The sequence below is a fragment of the Cetorhinus maximus genome, chromosome 9 (assembly GCF_964194155.1).
Source record: "Cetorhinus maximus chromosome 9, sCetMax3.hap1.1, whole genome shotgun sequence".
Lineage (NCBI taxonomy): Eukaryota > Metazoa > Chordata > Chondrichthyes > Lamniformes > Cetorhinidae > Cetorhinus > Cetorhinus maximus.
Window position 1 is genome coordinate 126,900,085 of NC_135887.1, and position 23,657 is coordinate 126,923,741.

The 23,657-nt window shown below is 46.4% G+C and overlaps 1 protein-coding gene across 3 annotated transcripts in view; it reads left to right on the top strand.

Annotated features, from left to right (window-relative positions):
• The window catches only part of prmt3 (protein arginine methyltransferase 3), a 215,827-nt gene that overhangs the window by 155,958 nt on the left and 36,212 nt on the right, over positions 1-23,657 (top strand). For all 3 annotated transcript variants that reach the window (XM_078549514.1, XM_078549516.1, XM_078549515.1), the window contains exons 14-15: positions 14,841-14,891; positions 17,800-17,887. In XM_078549514.1, the coding sequence (XP_078405640.1) occupies positions 14,841-14,891; positions 17,800-17,887 (139 nt within the window). The remainder of the gene's footprint in view (positions 1-14,840; positions 14,892-17,799; positions 17,888-23,657) is intronic.

Below are 23,657 nucleotides of genomic sequence, written 5' to 3' on the forward strand. Positions count from 1 at the left end.
AGATTGTGAATCACGTGTCAGATTGACTCACTTTGTTGTGCTCCTGCCCCTGAGTCAGAAGATTGCATGTTCCATCCTTGTTAAAGGCTTGAGGACACGATCTAGGCTGACTTCAGTGCAGCACTGAGCAAGTGCTGCTTTGTCCGAGGTACTATCTTATGAATGAGGCACTAAACATAGCCCGGCCTACTTAAGATTGCCGCCAAAGTTCCCATGGCATGATTCAAGGAAGAACACATTATTCTCCTGGTTTCCCGCCAATGTTTTACCCTCAGCCAGTACAACCAAAACAGAATTTCTAGTCATTTATTTATTTGCTATTTAGGAAATCTTGCTGTTGGAAAATTGACCGTTTCATTTGCATAAATAACTCAAGTTATTTGTTATTTGTGAAATGTATTGAGGTGTGGCGATTAGACATGATATAAATATAGTGTAGTATTGGCATCCTTCTGTCTCAGGAGACGATGGACTGCGCCCAGGGTGTGTGCCACTTCTGTATTGAACGTCATCTGCTATGGCTGTAGAGGTGGATTCATGAGTGGCAGTCCCTTCTGCAGCTGGCACAGATGAATAGCGTGAATGACCCGAGGCCAACTGATATCATTTCCTTCCGGTAGGTTCCCTTTTCCGCCATCTGGTCATTTCTTTTGTCCTCTGTTTTTGCCACGCCCTTCCTGACTGCTTATCTCCAGGCACTCCACTCAGCAGTGAGGACTTCCTATGCATCAACTCTGATTCCGGTCAACTTAAAGTCTCACAGACAGTCGTGGGCGACCTGTTGGGCTCTTGCCGATAGCTCGCTCACCGTAGAGCATATCTTTAGGGATGTGGTCAACAGCCATTCAGCTCACATGACCCAGCCAACGGAATCGCCTCTGACACAAGAGGGCAAACATGCTGGGGATCCCTGCACACTGGTATACTTCCATATTCTGTCTTGCTAGGAGATACCCAATATTCGTCTGAGGCTGCGGAGGTGGAGGCTGTTTAGCTGTTTTACCTCGGCTTGCACAAGTTGTCCATGCCTCGCTACTGTAAAGGGGGGCACTGAAAACAGAAGGCGGGTACACACAGAGCTATGTATTTTCAGTTAGTTTGCTGTTGGTCCACACTTGACTTCACAACTTTGACATGACAGCCGAGGCCTTGGCAATCCTGGTGCGGATTTCGGCATCAAGGGGCAGGCTGCTGCTAATCATTGATTGAAGGTATGTGAAGCTGTGGACGACCTCCAGAGTGAGGTTGTCAATGTTGCTGGAAGGTGGAGTCTCTACGTCCTAGCCCATAACTTTTGGTCTTCCTCACATTGATTGTCAGTTCCAAACTTCTTGCAACTTAAGGGGAACCAATCGACAAGCTGTTGCAAGTGAAACTCAGTATGGGCTGCCAGCGCGGCTTCATCAGCAAAGAGCAACTCACAAACTAGGACATTGTGCACGTTGGTCTTGCTGCGCAGCCTTGCCAAGTTGAACAGCTTGCTGTCGGCTCTGACAAGCAGGTGGACACCCTCAATTTGGTCGCTAAAAGTGTACAATAGCAGCATTTAGAAAAAATATGCCAAAGAGAGTTGGCACCAGTATGAAGCCCTGCTTTGCCCCACTGCTGATCATGCCTCCAATGATGCTCCATTATAACTGACGAAATTGCGCACGTTCTTGAAGAAAGAAGAAATGACTCCCAGGAGTCCAGGCGGGCACCTTATTTTCCGCAGGAGTTTAAAGAATCCGTCTCTGCTCTCATGGTTGAAGGCCTTGGTGAGGTCTATGAAGGCAATGTAGACTGGCCTGTGCTGCTCGTGGCACTTCTCCTGTAACTCCTGAAGTGAGAAAATCATGCCAATGTTGCTCTGAGACCACACTGAGACTCAGGGCAGATGAGCGATGCCAGGCTCTGCAATCTGGTCAGAGCAATGCGAGCAAAGACCTTCCCCGCAATACTTAACAAGGAGATGCTGAAGTAATTGTTATGGTCATTGGGATCTCTGTTGTTTTTGTTACTAGGTGACTATTTTTACATTACATGTGTCTTGAGGCATAAATATAAGTTATTTGTTTTTCACATATATGGTACAATTGGGTCTAATCAAAATTTTTAGGATGTTTCTATAAAAACGGAAAGCAGTCGCATTTATATAGTGCCTTTCACAACCTCCGGATGCCCCAAAGAGCTTTACAGTTGGAATTTGAAGTGTTATCACTGTTGTAATGCAGAAAAATTGAACAACTAATTTGCACGTAGCAAGGACCCACAAACAGCAGAGTGATGATGACCATAAAATCCCATGGAAGGTAAATGTTGCACCTTGGGTTGGATTGGATTGGAGTGAATTGCTTGGATTTTTCAGTTTTTATCTTGGTTTCCATAATCATTCGTATTACTATTGAGCTAGTGCTGTTGATGTCAGTCAAATATTTGTGCATCATAATTTTGTGTGTATTCACTTATTCTAGAAAATAGGAGGTATCAGTTACAGGATTCATGCAAGCACATAGCCTTAGCTCAGTTGTAGCACTTGTACCTCTGAGTTAGAAGATTGTGACCTCCAGTTCCACTCTAACAACTTGAGTACAAAATCAGGATTGGCACTTCAATGCAGTAATAAGGGAGTGCTACACTGTTAGAGGTGCCATTTTTCAGATAAGGTGTCAAACCGAGGCCCTATCCCCCCCTCCCCTCACAAGTGGACTCAAAAATCCCATGGCACTACTCGAGGAAGAAAATGGGAGTTCTTCTGCTATCCCGGCTGATACTTATCTCACAGGCAACATCATCAAAAACAGATTATATGGTCATTTATCTTATTGCTGTTTACGAGACTGTGCTCCATGCAAATTGGGTGCTGGATTTCCCTGTAGTATGACGGGGATTATGCTTCAAAACACTTTATTGGCTGTGAAACCCTTTGGGTCATCCTAAGATCATGAAAACTGCTATATATGTGCAAGTTCTTTCTTCCTTTCTTGTTACATATAGTTGCATACATTCTTGTTACAAATGCTCTGCTGTCCTAGTGTTTTACCTCATTGCAGACACTTTCTTTCATTACACTGTATAATTTATTTCTGTGTGCCGTCCCTCTCAACTTGAGTTTATAACCTCTAGACACAACCCACAAACCGAAGGGCATTAGTGAACACTAACAGGCTCCCTGATGTGCACAGTATATGCTGGGACCGTTCAGAGTGTGTTTTTGTTACAGGACTAAGTTTGCTCACTGCTTTTCTTCAGGACTGTATGTAAATTATTTGTTTCTGTTAAGTTTTAACACACTGTTGTGTTCCATGGTAGCACTTGGGTGTTATAATTTTTTAAATTTACATTTATGGGATGTGGGCGTCGCTGGCTAGGCCAGCATTTATTGGCCATCCCTAATTGCCCTTGAGGAGGTGGTGGTGAGCCGCCTTCTTGAACCGCTGCAGTCCATGTGGTGTAGGCACACCCATAGCACTGTTAGGGAGGGATTTTGACCCAGTGACAGTGAAGAAACAGCGATGTATTTCCAAGTCAGGATGATGCCTTCTCCTTGTGCTGCTTCTGCAATGGTGCTTGATATGGAATTCCGGGACAATTGACTCATTAAAAATGAGATATCTCATGTTTGCATATATTTTCTAATTCTATGTCTTAAAATTTCAAATATAGAGAAAATTACATTGCTCTGCAGTGACTGATAGAATTCCAGGCACTTTTGCAGTTCAAAATAAAAATATTTTTGAGCCAAATGCCAGATTTCACCTAAAGCATGACGCTCAACAAAAAGTCTCAACGCTTAACTTTCTTCACCTGTCAGAAATTGTTAATTTTTATGGATTTCTTGTCTGCTTCTAACAGAAGGTAGCAGGTGGTCTGTTTTTTATTTAAGACGGGAATTCATTTATTTTAATTTTTCTGGAAGATTAACAAGAGTCTTTGGTAAGTGCTGCAGCTGTTGGCTTTTAAAGATTTCAATTTATTTGTCCTTGACCCATGCTGTTTGCCTTGAAGAGGTATTTATAGGGAACAAAAGACTGAATTACCCCCAAAATTGCGACGCCTCCCACCCAGTCCCATTTCCCTGAACTGACTTGTCAGCATTCAGCTGCTGTCATTTATCCTTGGGTGCCTGGTAGTCACTATTTCCGAGCTGATGTCGCTCAGAAATGCGAGGATGGATTATAAGTACAGTCAGATAACTCGAGTCCATCAGCCTTGCTCTCCAGGGAGCCGCGGATGGGAAAGTGCCACAGACTGCAGTCACTTGTCTCTCATTTTTCCCTCGCTTAACATTTACCACGGGGGACTGTCAGTGCGCAAGAGCCTGCTGCACACTATAGACTGCCGAGGCAGCAGGCAAACCTGAGGACATGATCTGAGTGAAGATGGTGTGCGAGAGGGGAGTGGAGAGGGAAGCGTGTATTGATCACCACGGTTCTGTAACTGAGAATAATAACTTGTGCTTTTCAGGCACGATTAGAATTCATCAGCCCCTGTCGTATAATTCTGTTGCACAAACCTCCTCCAATCTGACTTGTCCATGTCAATATACACTGATTTGCATTAATCTGTTCTGTAGGTGAATTAACAAGCTCTACAGTGATTAAATAGAACAATCCCTAGGAGGCAACTGTAAATGTATAACAATTATGTGAAGTGTGGATTATGTGCTGTACCTGTCAGCAACCAGATAGGATTCCATCTACTTCAGTCTTCTCATTCTAGCATCATCCCCCATAATATATGGTATTTGGCTCAAAAGCTATATCTTGCATATGATTTAAAGGTATAAATATAATTCCCAGATACTTTAAATGAAAGCAGCAATGTTACAACCCAAAAAGTTGTTGAAAAATACCAGCTCTAAATTTCTTTCTTCTCCCTGTCACAGGGATCTTGCTTCCCCAGCACAGCAAAGGTGGCTTAGTATCAGTGAAGCTCCTGTTTGTGCTGGGTAACTTAATTCAATTGCAACAAATGCCCTGGAGAACAAAGGGGAAGGGCTTTTAATGATTGGCAATATCCAGAGGAGTTGATTTTTAAGCTCAACCCGTGCAAAGTAAACAGACTGAGTGCACAGTTAAAATTGATTTTCAAATATCTAGTGCCTCATTATGCCCTTTACCACTTTAATTGGGTATTTTTACATGCAGCCAAGGCACCCGCCTGATTCGGATGGGGCACTCGTTAATACATACAAATTGGCTCAGTAAAACCTGATGTGGGTGAAGTAGAGTCCCTCAAATTGCAAGTTTTAAACTTAGCCTTGTGGGGTCAGGAGGACCAGGGATGTTCTTCTGGCCCCCTCCCACAAAGAAAGCCTGGGCCTCTGCTGCTTTGAGCTTCCCTCCAATCCCAGCCGTGAGGCCTTGCGAAAACTGGCTCCCTCCCTCGCGAGTGTCAGCAGGCAACCTCTAGGGTGACTGAGATTTGACTGCCGGCTTGCAGCCAGCTGCCTCCTTACACATGTTTCTGGTGGGCAGCTGGATGGCTGGGTGTAAATGTGGTCAAGGAGTTAAAATAGGTCGGGCTGCTAACTGATGACACTAGGGGCCCACAGGGGTGATGCTCACCTTGCTCATTTAAAACTCCTCCCATTTATAATCCACCACCCCTACACTCATCCCCCAGAATATGGGGCCTGGAACCATCAACAATATTCTATTGAAAACCGCGTTTGTATCTCCACCAATGGCCTCTCTTACTGGTCCCACACAGCTCCAGAATTCTCCAAGGATTTCTCTGCACCTTATCTTCATCCTCATTTGCGTGCTGCCCTTCAGTGACATTATCCTCAACCGTGAATCAGTCTGTGCACCGAGGACAGACAGCTCTACCTCTCCTGAGCATCTCTGTGCTGTCAGCCTGCCTGTTCAACATTAGAACTCGCATAAATCAAACTTTCCTCTGGCTAAGCTTAAGGAATGCCAAAGCTGCTGTGTTTTGCTCTCTGCTATAAACTCCTCCCCTTGCAGTTGATGCCGCACCCCGCCTTGGCCACTCAGTCAAAGCTGAATTGGTCTGTGGCAAAAACTTTGATGTCCTGTTCAACTGAGAGCTGAGTTTCAAACCCCAGGACCTATCCATCATCAAGGTTGTTTGCTTCCATTTCTGGTAGGTTGCCTGCCTCTCACACTACTTCAGCTTCATTTAGCTGAAATCCTTTTGTCACCTCCAAGCTCAGTTTCTCCATTGCTCTCTTGCTGGTTACACATCCTCCAGCTTACATAAGTTAAAATGTTTGTATACTGCCCCATACTGTGTCCTGTTTTACTGGTCAATCCCCTCTTCCCGTCATTTCTGATCTGTTTTGGTTTCCTGTGTCCTGATGTAACTCTTTCTGTTACAAACCAAATAAATTAACAAAATCAGGGACAAGGTAAGAGGCAGCCCCTTAAATGAATACTGCAAAAGTAAAAACAAATCACGCTTACAAAATCAAATCAAAATGTGATTAGAGGGGGTCATGAAAGCACCTCGGTCCCCACGGTGCCCACCGAGCACAGAAGGATTCGGTGCCAGCGGACACTGCGGGCTTCCCTCTGCAGGGACACCCGGCCGCAAGCGTAGCCACCGAAGAGGGGCAGACAGTCGGGCCGGACAACCCCCTCGATCACCCCCCTGCCTGGAACTGTTGATAGCCAACTTGGCCAGGCCCGGGAGCAGTTTCACAAGGAGGTCGTCCTCTCTCCCCTGCTCCCTCCACACCGGGTCCGTAGATCGGGAACGTGGGACTGAAGTGCAAACAAAACAAAAGCAAAAGATTTTTTCAAGTAACTGAAAATGGGGTGAAGCCTACAACAACTATCATAAGCGTGGTCCACGGACTCCACAAGGCGCAAAAGACGCAGGCAGCTTGGGAGTCCATGAACTGACACATGCTATGATTGTACGGGACTGCTGCATGAATACCCTCCACCCCAGGTCCCCGATGGAAAGGGGCAGGACACCCCCGAAGAGGGAACCCCAAATGGGGACTTCCGCCGCCTGACGGCAACAGGGCACGCCAGGACATGTCCGGGCGGCGGGCGAGGGCAAGGAGGCGAAGGGTGTGCAGCAGCAGCCCATGCAGGAAACCCCTCCGCACCGTTCTAAAGGGCACAGAGGGCATTTCCGCAAGGCAACTCAGGTTATGGGGCATCAGCTCCCGAGGGAGCGTTCAGAGCTTGGGGGGAATTCCATCCAAGCAGACGTTCGATCGGACAGGAGCCCTCCGCACACCTGAGCGCCCTCGAGACCACATATGACACCCGGGCCAAGTGCGACTGTCCAAAGGCCGTGGATGACATTGGCCACGTGTCGGACACCCACCGACGCACGATGCGGCAACTCTTGTGGAACCATCTGGCCCACTCCTCCCCCACCCAGCACGTCCCCGATCGTGGTCACCCTGGCAGCCACAGCTTCTCTTGCCCCCCCCACCACCCCCTCACCAGCCACCTAAAGTGCTGGAGGTGCGGATTCCTGAGCAGTGGCCCCCTGACGATAGCCGCTACTCCTGACAGCGGAGAGCTGCGTTGCGAGGCGACCATGTTCCAGACTTTGTTCCTGGTAAAAGATGGGCAATGCCTGCAAGGAGCCACGAAGGCCCCTCAAGTCTACAAACAGGAGCTGCATGTCATAATTCAGGCCGTGCACCTGACAGAAGAAATACGTTGCCAGGCCACACCATCTTGGAGGGGGCTCAACATAAAGGTATCATGGCAGGGCCTGAAGACAGAAAGTCGCCACCTGGGTACATAGGCACACAGGTGACTGACCGCCCTCCCTAAGTGAGAGACTGAGAACTTCTCGACCCAGTTCAGCCTTTTGTCCCAGAAGAAATCAATTAGCATCCTCTAGATTTTTGTGACAAACTCTGCGGGAGGGGTCAAAGTGACCAGTTGGTACCACAACATGGCGGCAATCAGCTGGTTTATGACCAGAACTCGACCCCGGTAAGACAGCACTCAGAGCAGTCCTGTCCAGCGCTGCAGGCAAGTGGTGACTTTGGCCTCTAGCTCCTGTCAGGATTCCTCAGCAGAGCAGAGGTGGACCCCCAAGTAGAGGAGACTGGTCCTGCTTCAGGTGAAAGGCCTGAGCTCCTCGGGTAGGGGGTCCATCTGCCACTGACCGACCAGGAGTCCAGAACATTTGCCCCAGTTGATCCTGGCAGAGGACGCGGCAGATTAAACCTCCTGGCACTCGCGCATTCTCCGGAGGTCAGCTGGGCCGGTGAACATGAGGAGCGCGTCATCAGGGTAAGCCAAGAGGACCACCCCGATGCCCAGCCCACACAGAACCAATCCCGACAACCTCCTCTGCAAGAGGTGCAGGAAAGGCTCAACGCAGATAGAATACAACTGGCTAGACAGGGGGCAGCCCTGACGCACTCCTCTCCCAAAGCGAAGGGGCGCCGTCAAGGACCATTTACCCTTAACTAGACACTCTGCGGCAACGTACAGAAGTCTGATCCCCGGGCAATGAAATACGTCCCGAACCTGAATGTTCACAGAGTCCCGAATAAATATTCGTGATTCGTGATTCCTGTTGAACACTTTCTCCTGAGCAAGAAACAGGAAGGCGCTTGACAGACCAGTCCTCTGGGAAAGGTGGATAACATCCCGGATTAAATGGATATTATCCAAGATGGTATGGCCCGGGACCATGTAGGACTGGTCAGGGTGGATCATGTGGTCCAGCATGGTGCCAAGGCGAGAGGACTTTGCCCTGGCAAAGATCTTGTAATCTGTGCTGAGGAGGGGGACCAGGCGCCGATTCTTAAGGTAGCTGAGATCCCCCTTCTTAGGTAGCAGGGCAATGACAGCCCTGCGCCATGAGAGGGGCATCTCCCCGGTCGCGATACTCTCCCCAGGACCACCGCGTAGTCATTCCCAGGATGTCCCAGAACACCCTGAAGAACTCCATGGTCAGCCTGTCCAGCCCCGGGGACATAGGTTGAAATCTATGCCAGTTCTTGGGAACTGCCAATAATGGCACCGTCTCAAAGTCACTGGCCATGGTCCTGAATTCAGCAAGAACCTGCTGTCCCAGGCTATTTCTGACAGTTTAAATGAGAAAAGAGCTATTGTGAAAAAGATGCACCAGACTTTTCCCGCCATCCCAAATCTAGTATGAGGTATATGAAAAATTATGGATTTTTGGCCAAAAGTCAGGGTCGACTTTTACACAAGGTCGACCGTTACATGAGTATATACGGTATTCTTGGGACCCATCTTTTGAACAAGCTCTTGGTCATTTTTTCCTAACTCCTCTTCTGTGGCTCAGTGTCTTTCCCTTTCTCCCTTTCAATTATATCGCCTCACCCTTTTGCAAAAGCTCCCTAGGATGCTTTCAATGTTGAAGATGCTATATAAATGCAGGCCATTACCGTACATTTCACTGACCTAAAAAAAAGTTAGATACCCAGTTTAACAAAACGAATATGAAGGTTTACTATACCAGAAATCTCAATTCATGACTGTTCAACAAAAATAATGGAAAATTAGCACTCCTCTGTTATAGTAACCATCAGCGACAGTCTGTTAATTACCTGCAAAGAATCCAGTCCCTAGCAAGCCACTGAATTACATTCTTTACCTAAAATGCTAATTAATTCTAATATAAATATAAATGTCATTTAGCAGGAAACTCAAAGATCATCAGGAACAGTTGTGGGACTATGGGGAAAGAGCAGGGAGTAGAGTTAACGTGAAGTCAAGAACGCAAGAAATAGGACCAGGAGTAGACCATATGGCCTGTCAAGGCTGCTCCCTTATTTAATATGATCATGGCTGATCTTGGGCTTCAACTCCATTTTCCCACCTGGACCCCATTCCCCTTAATTCCCTGAGAGACCAAAGATCTGTCTACCCCAGCCTTAAATATATTCAACAATGGAGCATCCACAACCCCCTCGGGTGGAGAATTCCAAAGATTCACAACCCTTTGAATGAAGTAATTTCCCCTTATCCCAGTCCTAAATGATTGGCCCTTATCCTGAGACTATGCCTCTGTGTTTTAGGTCCCTGACCAGTGGAAAAAATCTCTCAGCATCAAACCTATCAAGCCCCTTCAGAATTTTGTAGGTTTCAATGAGATCGCTTCTCATTCTTCTAAACGCGTGAGAATATAAACCCAATTTACTCAGCCTCTCCTCATAGGACAACCCCCTTATCCCAGGGGGGTTAGTGAACCATTGCTGTACTGCCTCCAATGCAAGCATATCCTTTCTTAAATGTGGAGACCAAAACTGCACACACTACTGCAGACGTGGTCTCATCAAAACCCTGTACTGTTGTAGTAAGGCTTCTAAATTCTTGTACTCCAATCCAATTGGAAGCTATACCAAAGAACCAGCACATATAATGATAGGCTGAATGGCCTCCCTCTCTGCTGTATCATCTATAATTCTATGGTATCTGTACCTGCTGGCAGCCCATCAACGCACATTTATGGATAATTAATTGATGCAGTTTTTTATTTGGCTTTTTTTTTTACTGCCAGCATACGCATTAATTGATTCTTGCTGGATTTAAAGTGCATCCTGAATATCTACAAAGTTTTACTGATCGGTTTGGTTATAATTAGGCTTCGACTAAAAACAGAAAAATGTGCCCACATTTTCCGAATGGCAACCTTGCGCCCAAACCTTGATAGCATTGGCCTATGCTCTGCTGTCATTCAAGGCCATAGGGTCAAAAAACTCACTAGCCTCTCTTTGAAAATTGGGTATTTTGGCCTCCAGCTGAAATTAAATGGCAGAATTAAAAACGTGCCTCAATCCTGTGCAAAACAGAGACAGGTGAAGCAGATCCAAGCTCACCAAATGGTTTAGCAAGAGAACTCAACAGAATGATCCGGAAGGTTGAAGGAAGCACGTGGCTTATTGGCTGGCACTCAGTGCACAACCTCTCCCAATAACGTGGTAATTAGGTGTTAATAGTTTGAAAACTGAACCTTAATCGATCAAAGTAGATTGGAAGCAAACAAAACCAAAAGTGAAAACACACAACCTGTTAGTACTGGTAGAGGGAAAAAAAGGACAGGTTAATGTTTCAGACAGTATTGCATCTTCAGAACTGAAGAGATGGAACAAACATTTTAATAGAGTCAGAAACAAAGGAGAACAATAAAATAAAAAGAGGAAAAGTAAATATCTTAACAACTGAAGTAGTGATACTACATTGAACTTTGGGATTGGCCTGTGGAGAGGAGCTTCCACATGTCACAGTCTCACAGTTATGTGCTACATTGAAGATTGCCTCTTGTCTCGACTGCCTCCCTCATCATAAACATTTTTCACACAACGAGTGGTTCGGGTCTGGAATGCACTGCCTGGAAGTGTGGTGGAGGCAGGTTCAACTGAGGCATTCGAGAGGGCATTAGATGATTATTTGGATAGAAACAATGTGCAGAGGTAGTGGGAAAAGACAGGGCAATGGCACTAGGTCATAATGCTCATTTGGAGAGCTGGTGCAGACACGATGGGCCAAATGACCTCCTTCTGTGCCATTAAAATTCTGTGATTCTGTGATGCTGACTCTGCACAGGTCCTTAGGTCTTGCCATTTCGGCAATTGCATATGCACATGGTAACAAGGCCTTTAGTGGCTGGCATCATAGCACTCGTATGTACTGGGATAATGCAGACTCAGCATGTTAGTTACAAGATCCAAGGAGGTCTTACCTACACGTAGCCAATCAGATGACCCAGACAAAAGCTGCAACAGACCTCATATGGACGGATAAACTTATCTTAGTGGCAATAGAACATATAGATGAGTGTCAGCAACAGGACCACAGTGTAAAAGCTCCAAAAAAAAGTGCTACAGCAATGTGTTTCGGTGCTGACCTGACCAGAATGATTGTGGAAGACAACAGGCCGGACTCAATTATTTATGCAGAATGTTCAAGGAGCAGATAACTGCACTGGGGCTAAAGTCTAGGACAGGGTAAATCGTACAAAATGGGCGTATGTGGAAGAAGCGATCTTGATGGGAACATTAACTTTTCTCCTGATGGAGCCTGTCCCAAATTCTAAGTTGCAATTTAGTACGTACCCAAGGTACATTTTAAATATGAATAGGTGAAAAAGCAGGACTTGTAGTGGAAGGGAAAAGTCCCAAGCCTTCTCTGCCTACCAGCCTTTGACCTTAAATAGGGGTGATTACATCAGTTACTAAATAGGCAATATTTGTACAGACATTATATACACATGCAGATGTTTCCTCATTCATTAACTTGCACTTACAGATTTGACATTGCTGCATTCCCATGTGGGAAAGCTACCTTGGGACACAGCCTAATTTTAAATTTCCCTTCAGGCTCCTTTAATGGTTCAATGAGTAAACTGCGTTGCCGAACATATTACTGAGCGACACAGACCTCAGAGTTTCCAAGTTTGATCCGTGGTCTCGAATGAGTTCCAGCATTTTTATATTTAGTGTCTCTGTAGCCTAGGCTGCAGGAGAGCAATTCACATAAAGGGGCTGATCTCGTAAACACGATCCATTGCAGATTTTTCTACAGATCCCCATAGATCACAAAGACTCAGGCTGGCTCTGTCGTTTATATTACTCTTCCTTATCTTAATGTTGAATTCATAGACCGGGGTTTTTATAAATCTACAATGGTATTAAAATCACTTGCACTATAGAACGGATTCAGGCTTCCCTGTCCTTCCCAGATAATGTATAAGAACTGTAAGTTGACCTTAGCTGGGGGGCGGGGAGCACAACAATTAGCTTTAGTTTTCCCATGCTAGGGGGAGGAAGAACAGCAGCCAGGTCTCCTCATTATGAATGGTATATGTGTAATAATGTATGGACACAGTTGGGTTCGACTGCTAAGTGAATAACCTGAAGGCACATAAGAGGTGACTTTAGCACTGCCTGCACAGTGGAAACCGGGCGACCTGGCAGTTAAAATTGCACGTGGGACTGCACTGATCCCAGAAACTGGCTGGGGCCTTCTTTAAATGTGCAGATTATCTTCAAATGATGGCATTGGAGCCCAACTGCTATTAAATGTGGGCCTGAATGTGGATAGGCCTGTGGCTTCCTCAGAGTCAGGGCCGGAGGAGACCCCAGATAGTGATCCTTTTTTATAAGAATCCTAATGAGGCCAGAGAAAGTGTGAGAGCTCTTGGGCCCCACAGGAAATGTGTTGTTCTCCCTAACCAGGCTCCAAACCTCTCCTCCCACCCTCTTAACACCACCCCCCCCACCACCCCTCCATGCCCCCACCTAAGTGCCAGGGACTGTTGCATTCACTTCTACTGGCCCACTATCACTTCCTGCCCCTTTTGGGTGGAGAACGAATGGGGCATGCATATGAGGCCCCCAGTTAAACCTCCCAAGCTTTGCGCTGCTGAGTTCGGGAAGGTTTACCGCCCTTCTCGACCATAGCCCGCCCAATTTTCAGCCCGAGTAAAAATTAGGGAGATGTATGTGTGTGTGTGTGTGTGTTCGTTCTTTGTTCTTTTATTTGCTTATCAGAAGCAGGAGAATAATTGTGAAGAATCATTTTTTGGAGTTCCACGACCAAGATGTTTTCAGCCAGTTTTGTGGGGTTCCCTCGCAGTCACACTGATCTCACTTCGGGCTTTGTAACCATTTTAATATCCGCTGGGACAGAGTGGAAAGCATCAACACCCTGTTTATACCTTCAAAACGAATGGCTCAATGAAAACAATGGATGCCTGCAAGAAGGCAGTCTGCCTTTCCTGCTATAGGCAGCATGCTGTCTTGGGGGCCAGGCTCTTAACTGGCCTTTGTTGCATTCCAAAATATGGTGATAGGTTCGAGTTCCACTTCAGAGACTTCAGCCCCAAATCTAGGCTAACACACCAAGTTCAGCGCTAAGGGCACTGTCAGAGGTGCCATCTTTTGGATGGGATGTTGAACCAAGGCTTTCCCAGGTGAATGTAAGAGATTGCATAGTACTATTCAAAGAAGAACAGGAGATTTCCCCTGGTGCCCTGGCCAACTTTATCCCTTCATCTATTCCTAAAATAGATGTTCTGATCATTATCTCGTTGCTGTTTGTCGGATCTTGCTGTGTATAATTTGGCCGCTTTGTTCCAAACGTCTCAAAGGTATCCACACTTCAGAAATACTCCATTGGCTGTGAAGTAGTTTGGAACATCCCGAGGTTTTTAAAGGTGCTATATAAATGCAGCTTTTTTCTTTCAAAATGAAAATATGGTTAAACTATCATTCAGACATAAAACTATCACTAATTTCTTGACAACAAAAGGCCTATCCTTGGGCCTGTGATATTGCTTAAATTAAATCTCGGTTCACTGGTTTATAGCGTGTTGGTCAAAGATAGGGCTGCAAACTCCCAGGAACACTATTCCTCCAATTCCGGCTTCAAATCCCTAAATCTCTCCACCTCTTCACTCCTCTCTCTTTCTTTATAGTGCTTCTTTAAACTTAGCTCTCTGTCAAGTTTTTGGTAACCTAACTTAATACCCCCTCAGATGGTTTGATGTCAAGTTTGTCTGATAACACCCCTTTAAAGGGCCTTGGGATATTTTTCACTGTTAAAGATGCTATATAAATGCAGGTTGTTATTGTAGCGGCTGAAGGCTTCTCTATGAAGATGCAATTCTGCAGCTGGTTGTGCAGTTACCAATTTTAGTAGCCCATTGAGAAAAATGTCATACAAATAGTTTAAGATGATGCAGTGCTATATTTGTGATAAATATTTATTGCAGCTATGTTAAAATAATAATTTTTAAAATGTAACAAAGGCCAAGTCTCAAAGTGAATGCTGGCTTTGACTAACCACCAGTGTGTTGCATCTGCTGCCACATTATTCAGAGAGTCAAACACATTTATGTTTTTTTGATTTAGTGATGTGATTCTTTTTTATTTAAAGGCAATTTCTGGCCACTTTGATATTTCATTCGAGAAGAATTGCAGTAATAAGGTAAGAACTCTTGCTCTGCAAAGTGCATTTACAATAATCTGATTTTTGTCAAATTAATTGCCAGGAACTGATGTGTTAGAAAGTAAATCTTTAATGGAATCTTCCTGCGTAGAATGAGGCCATTCAGCCCACTGTTACTATACTGTTTCTTTGAAAGATATCCAATTATTTCTACTCCCCTACTCTTTCTCCACAGCCCCGCAGGTGTTTTCTTTTGCGGTATACAATCCCCTTTTGAAAGTTACGAATGAATTTGCTTCGGCCACCCTATCAGGTGGTGCAACACAGATAATAACCACTCACTGCATGAAGAAAAAAAATCTCATCAACCCTCTGTATCACAGAAACAAAGAGACATAGAACGTTTATGGCATTGAAGGAGGCTACTCCACTCATTCTGTCTGTGCTAGCCAAAGAGGCACTATCCAGCCTAATCCCACTTTCAAGCCCTCAGTCCGTAGCCCTGAAGGTTATGGCAATGAAAGTGCATATCCAGGTGCTTTTTTTAAATGCGATGAGGATTTCTACTTCTACCACCCTTTCAGGCAGTGAGTTCCAGACCCTCACCCCTCTCCGGGTGAAAATATTTCTCCCTCTACCAATTACTTTAATTTTGCTGAGGCAAGTAGGTTGCTCTTATCCACCCCATCTGGGTCCCTCATAATTTTATACGCCTTGGTTAAATCTCTCCTCAGCTGCCTCTGTTTCAAAGAAAACAACTCCACCCTACCCAATCTGTCCTCATAACCAAAGTTCTCCATTCCTGGCAACGACCTTATAAATCTGCTCTGAACTTCCTCTAGTGCAGTCAATTCCTTCCTCTAATGCCAGAATTAAGGCAAGAATTACCTCAGCTAATAAAGAAAATTATCTGATATCCCTTCTTAACCACTTTATCTACCTGTCCTGCTACCTTCACAGCTCTGTAGACATGCAGTCCAGGGTCCATCAATTCTTCTATACATCTAAGAATCAGATTTCGTGTATTCCCTTGCCTTGTTTGCCTACCCCAAATGCATGACATCTCAGTTTCCAGGATTGAATTCCATTTTCCACTTTTCTGCCCACCTGACCAATCCATTGATATCTTCCTGCAGTCTACAGCTTTCTTACTCACTATTCAACTACAGGGCCAATTTTTTCTATCATCTGCAAACTTTTTAATCATGCCCCCTACATTTATGTCTAAATCATTAACCTATACCAAAAAAAAAAACCAAGAGGTATAGCACAAAACCCTGAAAAGCTCCACTGGAAACCAGCCTTTCAGTCACAAACAAACATCCATTATCATTGTCTTCCTGCTCTGAGCAACCTGCAACTTTCCCTTGGGGCCTATAAGCTTTTACTTTTCCAACCAGCCTGCCTTGTCAAAAGCTTTGCTAAAATCTATGTAAACTACTTCAAACACGCTTCTCTTGTCAAAACTCCTTGTTACATTGTGTTAGCCAGACCGGACCTTTGATGAACAAACCCATGATAACTGTCCCTGATTAACCCATGGCCTTTGAAATAATGATTTATTCTATCCCTCAGAATTTTTTTCAACAATTTGCCCACCACTGAGGTTAGGCAGATTGGCCTGTATTTACTTAGATTATCACTTTCTCCCTTTTTAAACAACACCACAATATTCAGAGTCTTCTAGTACCATTCCTGTAACGAGAAAGGATTATTATATAATGGCTAGAGGCTCTGCTTTTTCCTCACATGCTTCTCTTAACAGCCTGGGATACATTTCATCTGGGCCTGGTGAATTATCTACTTTTAAAGGTGCCAAATCCACGAATATTTCCTCTCTCGCTATATTTGTCCCATTCAATATTTCCCCCTTCTCCTTAATTGCAATGTCTTCATCATTCACCTCTTTGTGAAGATTCACAAAGTATTCTTTGAGAACCATGCGCATCACTGCAGCAGTTCTAGAAGGCAGCTCACCACCACCTTCTCAAGGGCAATTAGGGATGGGCAATAAATGCTGGCCTGGCCAGTGATGCCCACATCCCGTGAACGAATAAAAATATTCCACTTCCACACAAGTTGCTTTGTGGTCTCTAATAGGCCCTACTCTTTTCTAAGTTACCCTTTGCCCTTCGTGTATTTATAAAACATCTTTGGTTTTCTTTTATTGTACTTTGACTATTTTTGATGCCCTATCTTTACTTTCCTTTTTTTGCTCCTGCATTTTCAATGCTCTAGGCTTCCTGCAATATTGATTACTCAGTATCTGACATGCGGTTCCCTTTTTTGCCTTATCCTACTTTGACAACTGAGAGGGATGGGAGGAGGGTCTAGATTTGGGAGTCCCACCCCTTTTACTTTTTGGAACATATTTGTTCTGAACCCTCTCTATCTCCTCCTTGAATGCCTCCCACCGCTTTGTCACTGACTTAACCTTCCAAGTAGCTGTTCACAGTCCACTTTAGCTAAATTACATCTCAGCTCGGTAGAAAGGCCTTTCCCCAATTTAAAACTTTTACACCTGATCAATCTTTATCCTTTTCCATAACTACGTTAAATCTAACTGAATTATGATCACTACCACAAAAATGCTCTCCAACTGATACCCTTCCTTTGCCAATTTCTAAAATGTAAAGCCGGAAACTCAAACACGAGTTCTCTTCTTTTCTCCCCGCTTCTTCCTGTGTCGCATGATGCAGAGGCGTTAGTTGTTGAGGTTAAATCTTTGCTGAATGTCGAACAGCAGCAAAGCAAACAGGCAGTACTTGAAGTACATTGCAGCTCTGCTCACACTTATGCAAAGACCCTTCTAAATGAACTGGTCACCTTGATCTTGCAAGCAGCCATGTGGCTTCCCCTGAGGCGGCATTTCATGTGAAATGGTGTGGTGCCGGTATATTGGAAATATTGTTTTTCATCAGGTACATTTGAACTCTCCTTTTTTCAGGTCATGTTCTCCACTGGTCCAGGGAGCACCCAAACACACTGGAAACAAACTGTGTTTCTCCTAGAGCAGCCGGTCTCAGTGAGAAAAGGTAATTGATTGGTCCAACACATACCCGTGTACAGAGATGAGGCATTCATAAAGCACACAGCTTTAGGGATAGCTGATTCTCTCTAGTGCAGTGTCAGATAACCCAACTTGATGCTGTCTTTCATTATCTTTTTTTTCTATTTATTGTTGTGGATTCCTTTTAAGCGTCAGCTTTATGTGAATTTGAAGGGCAGGATTGCGCACACAGTTGATACTTTTCATGAGTGGCAGCAACAAGAATAATGGCAGAAGTGTAAACAGAATTATGAGCCATGACCATCCAATGTGTATTCAAAGATTAACCTGGGTCCCTGCCAGAGGAACGATTTAACCAGCTGCCTTCCACTTTGGGTTTTACCTTGGAACGTTTTTGTATTGCATCAGATGAATTAAACAGACCACGTTCCCTCTGTTTAATACTCCAAGCTGAAGAGAAAGTGGCACTGTCTTTTTCAACCTCACCATGTACTAGCTTCTAAAAACAACTGAAGTTAGGCAAGTTCCATCTGTTTAAATCAAGGTTAAAATCGGACTAAAAACGAGTTATTGGAAATGAGTAAATCCTAATATCGCTCGAAGTATAATTAACAATACTCAGCTCCTTATATTTTTAGCACCACCATTGATGTTTCTGCCTATAGATATACCTTATATATTAAATGTTGTGGTGTGTAATCTTTGCGAGTCAAATTGTATTTGCTCTTAGGTGTAAAAGATATACAAATCTGTTATCTCACATTATTACAGGTATCTGTGGTGTAAAAATGCACCAAGACACCCATTAAATCCTCCCTATTTCATGGCTTTATTCAATAAGATGACATTAAGCTTATCAATGGGGACCTGCCCCTTTTGGTTATAACAATGTCTTCCCCACTCCCCCTTTTCATGCAGTTTTTATAAATTATTTGTCTCTGTCAACCTCCCATTCACTTCCTTCCATCATCAGTCTCATTTGTGCGGTTAGCAAGTGACCATTTTCTCAGGCAAAGTTTCATCTATTTTTGCGATTCAGGCTTGGAAATCCTTTGAAGTTGAGGCATTTGCCAAACTCGACCATTTATGTTGAGGGAAAATATGATTTGTGCCAAGCCGGTCTTCGATGCGTGATAGGTACAAGAAGGTTCTTTTTCTGGCAGAGACCTGTAATGTTTTGTAACTGGTGGCAATCAACAGTTCATGGTTGAAGATGAAGAGTGCCAAATGGGTCAGCAAGCTCACTGAGACTAGGTTAATGGCAGCATTCGTGCCAGAAATCTTATCTCTAATAATTCATGCTTTAGAATTAATATATTAGAACAAGTTATACTTTCAGCCAAAATTTTATTTTGATTGGGCGGGTGCGCATCCAACCCGAACGCACGTGAAATTGTGCAGAATGATGTCGGGCGTGCGTCCCGACATTATCGCGCATGCGAGCAATATTGAGGTTGACGGGCGCGTGTGGGAGTGGGAGCCACGCACACCGACAATTAAAGGGCCAATTAAGGCCATTAAAAACCCTATTGTCCACTATTTTACGTTGCCCGTGTGATTTCGCGCTCATCGCATGGGCAAAATGGGCAGGTGGGAGGCCCGTTTTTAACAAAACCTCATCCAAGGGCGGGATGAAAAGGGACTGGAGCATTGCCATTGTGATCAGTGAGAAGTTTAGGAGATAGCTTGCTGCTAGTTGCTTAGTGAAACTTGACAGCTTTATCTCTGTTTTGGGGTTTCAGCCTTTGCATTGCTAGCCTTCATTTCAGGGCTCATTGGTGTCTCCAAGGCCCCCTGAAGGATTTATACCGTGTGGACCCTTCCAGTAACCAGACAGCCTTCTGTTTCTCTGGTATTGCGGATTGTGTACCCCACTGGTGGCACCTCCTCTGAGGAGGAAGAGAGGGGCAGAAGGGAGAGGAGGCCAGGTGTCCATAGGCAGCACCAAGGGAGTGACCTGTGGGAGGAGAGGCGCAGGCACAGGGGGTGCAGGGCTATCAGGGAGTCCAAGGTGGAAGGAGCCACAGAAGATGCCACTATCCTGCTACCAGAGTGTACAGGCAGCGATGCAGCTACCTCAAGATGTCCGAGGTGCAGTGCCGAAGGAGGCTCTGCCTCTCCAGGGAGGCTGTGACTTCCATATGTCAGATGATTGGGCCTGAGATCACCTCCAACTGTGTTGGTGGACACCCCATGCCAGTGGCTCTGAAGGTCTCAGTGCTCCTCAACTTCTATGCCTTTGGCTCTTTCCAGGGCTCAGTGGGGGATCTGTGTGGAGTCTCCCAATCAGCTGTCCACAGTTGCATGAAGCCGGTGACTGACTGTTCAGGTGGGTCACGACATTTATTCATTTCCGGATGGACGAGGCCAGCCAGGCTGACTGAGCCAGAGGGTTTGCTGCGATTGCTGGGTTCTCCCACATCCAGGGTGCCATCGACTGCACACGTGGCCACCAAGGCGCCAGCGGGTGAGCCGGGTGCCTTCATCAACAGGAAAGGATTCCACTCCATGGACGTCCAGATAGTTTGTGACCACAAGACGCAGATTCTGCAAGTCTGTGCAAGGTACCCTGGCAGCTCCCACGATGCCTACATTCTCCAACACTCACAGGTGCCAAGGCTGTTCATGGCTCCATCCCGACTGGGTGCATGGTTGCTGGGTGACAAGAGCTATCCATTGAAAAGGTGGCTTAAGACTCCTCTCCAGCACCCAAGAACAGAAGCAGAGCAGAGGTATCATAGGAGTCATGCCTCCACAAGAGCGGTGATAGAGAGGACCATAGGCCTGCTGAAGATAGGCTTCAGATGCCTGGACCGTTCAGGAGAGCACTTCAATATCCTCCAGAGCAGGTGGCTCTGATAGTCATTGAATGTTGCACTCTCCACAACCCGCCTCTGGTAAGGGGGACCCACTGGAGGAAGAGGATCTTGAGGCAGCTTCACAGGCCACAAATGATAACTCCAGTGGTGGATCAGAAGAGGAGATGCCATTGCAGCTGAAAGAAAATGTTTTGTCAAACAAATCCAAAGAAGAAGGAAAAACGTGATGAGGACGTGGAGGCAGACCTCTGGAACCTTCAGGGAGGCAGGGACACGATGGAGGCCTTGATCCAATGCTCCTTCAGCTAGGCTGCCAAGGCACTGCTTCTACCTCATGCCAGGGCTGCCCTCCATCCCGGGTGTTTGAAATGACTCATTCCAAAGTCCACAGTGCCTGTGCAATAAAATTTAGAGCCACTCACGTCCAGCATGGGATACTGGCGTACGCTGCACATACAAAACAAGTGAAGCAAACTCAAGCCATTAACACAAAAGCAAAATTTATACAATGTTGGCACTCACAGAAAATGAACATAACAATATAAGGTATTAATGGTCACAGCAGTAAATAAATTAACAAATCATGGCAGGACAGAAGATCACCCGTGAACAGTCGCTCTTGTGCTTAAACTTACGTTTGCAAGTGCTGCATCTTGGTGACCCCTACCTCCCCTTTGCTGGCAGCACCATCTGAGACAGCCTGCTGACTCTGCTGTCCTATTGGCCTCGATGACCTTGGCGGTCGTCCCCTGGCCCTTGGAGCCTGTGCAGGCCCCGCCTGGGAGGGAACAGCCAGTGCCACAGCTGGCATCTCCCCAGTCATCGCGGCCTCATCAGATGCCACAGTCACTGGCAGAGGGGTGGAGGAGCTGCTGCCGTCATCCAGAGCGCCCTGAGAGGAGGCCGCAGAAATGAGAAGAAGCTCATGCGCCAACGTGAGGTCAGTCTAGACCTCCTTGCTCACCATTGATGGACGGGCACCTAGCAGCGATACTAAGTGCCTCATCTATCTCTCACACTGCCTGTGACCTCCTGAGGTCATTGCTTGTGCAAGGGCTTGCAGCTCCAAGCGCAGCCCCAGGAACTCCCCTCCATGAGAGTCGCCACTCTCCCAATGTAGGCGACAGTGCTCAGGGTCAACGGAGTACTCATGCTCTCCATGGACTCCTCCATGACAGAGACCATGGCACACAAACCCTCAGGAATCTCTGCCAGATCCTCCCGCGCATCCTGCTGGACATCCACCGTCTGCTGCCTAATGAACGACACCAGAGGCTTGTCATCTGCCTCAGCCTCAGCATCGTCCTGGTGTCCAGCGGTCCTCTGACTGCCGGTGCCCTGGACACTCCCTGCCTCCGCTTGCTCGTCATGCGAGTGTGCCGTGCCCTCACCGCTGTGCACCGACATTGTAGCCGACGATCTAATGCCCACCGAGGTGCTGGTATCTGTACTGGTGCCTGATGCAGAAAGGGGGTGTGACACAGGTGCATCTGACGGCCACTGGTCCTCCGACGCCAAGGCGGCTTATCGGGATCCTGCAATCATTGGCTGGATGGCGATTCTAGGGGAGAAAAATAACGTCATTGGTATTAGTCGTTACACTGTCACTGTGCATGCTAGGCACCCTGGTGAGACAATGGAGATCTGCATCATGGTGCCATCATCTTACAACGAACAATGGGGACTCCAGGTTTGAGGTTTCCTTTACAGGTGGGACAACACAACTTGTACGCACTCCGACAGTCTCACATCCGTGCACTGCATTCTTACCTTCGTTACAGACCCCTGCTTCTCCACGACCGCTGGAACAAGCTGGGCACGGGCATGCCATCTTATTCCTCGTTAATATGAGCAGGCTTGTGGGGGGCCTCCGCCTGTCCTCGACTTCTCGATGTTGTTATGGCTTCTCTTCTGAAAGGACAGAGGAGCATTGGTTAGCGCACTCTCTACCTGCAGCGCCGTTGCAGCCTGGACAACCCCGCCTGAGGGGCACCTTGCAGGGCACACCCGAGCCGTGGCCCTCAACCCGCAAAGCAATCAGGCCAAGCAGCCAGAGCTCTCCGCCTTGGCCGGCGCCGATGTCAGTGGCAGTTGGCACCCAGACACTTACACTCCCGAGCACCACAGGGGGATGGCCAGCCGTTAACACTCCTCCACACCGATGCATGCCAACTCAGTATTCACCCTTGCCGAGCGCAACACATCATTGAACCTTTTCCAGCACTGCACCTACGTGCGCCGCACAACATTATGACCGCTAACCCGGGCTGCCACCTCTGCCCATGCTTTCTTGCTCAGGTTCAGTGGCCTCCTCTTGCCATTCCTGAGGATGAGAATGTCCTACCTGGCACTGACCTCCTCCGCAAGGATATGCAGGCATTCATCCATGAACTGGCGGGGGCGCGAGTGCCCACCGGACTTGCCTTTCCGCCTGGCGTGCCCACCAGGTGCAGGTGCCATTGCGGCTGAAAGAAAATGTTTCGTCAAACAACTCCAAAGCTACAAAGTGTTCCTGCCAGCCTTTAAGGGAGCTGCCTCTGCTGCTTTTAAACTCCCCCACCCAGGTCGCCATTGGACCCGGCGGCTGATAGGCTCCCGCTCCCCCCTCACCCCTTCCTGGCCCTTCCGACCATTTAGCGGATGCGTTTCATGCTGGGCGGCCCTTAATTGGCCACTCAGCACGAAATCGCGCTGGAAACGCGATCTTGCCCAGGAATGGATTATATGTCTGTTTCTGGACCTGCCGATTTGGCATGCACGCCAAACATGAAATTCAGGTCTTCGTGTTTTTTGGTCGATGAAGGCGGGAAAGTATTTAATACAGCAAAATCTTTATTATTCAGCACGCACGGGAGTGGGTGGTGCCAGTTAACAGAGAGTTCCACTTACCAATAGAATACAGTGCAATATTTGTAGCACTAACTAACATGCAAATAGTCCGGAAGTAAAGAACAGTATTCTTTCTCCTTCTAATCT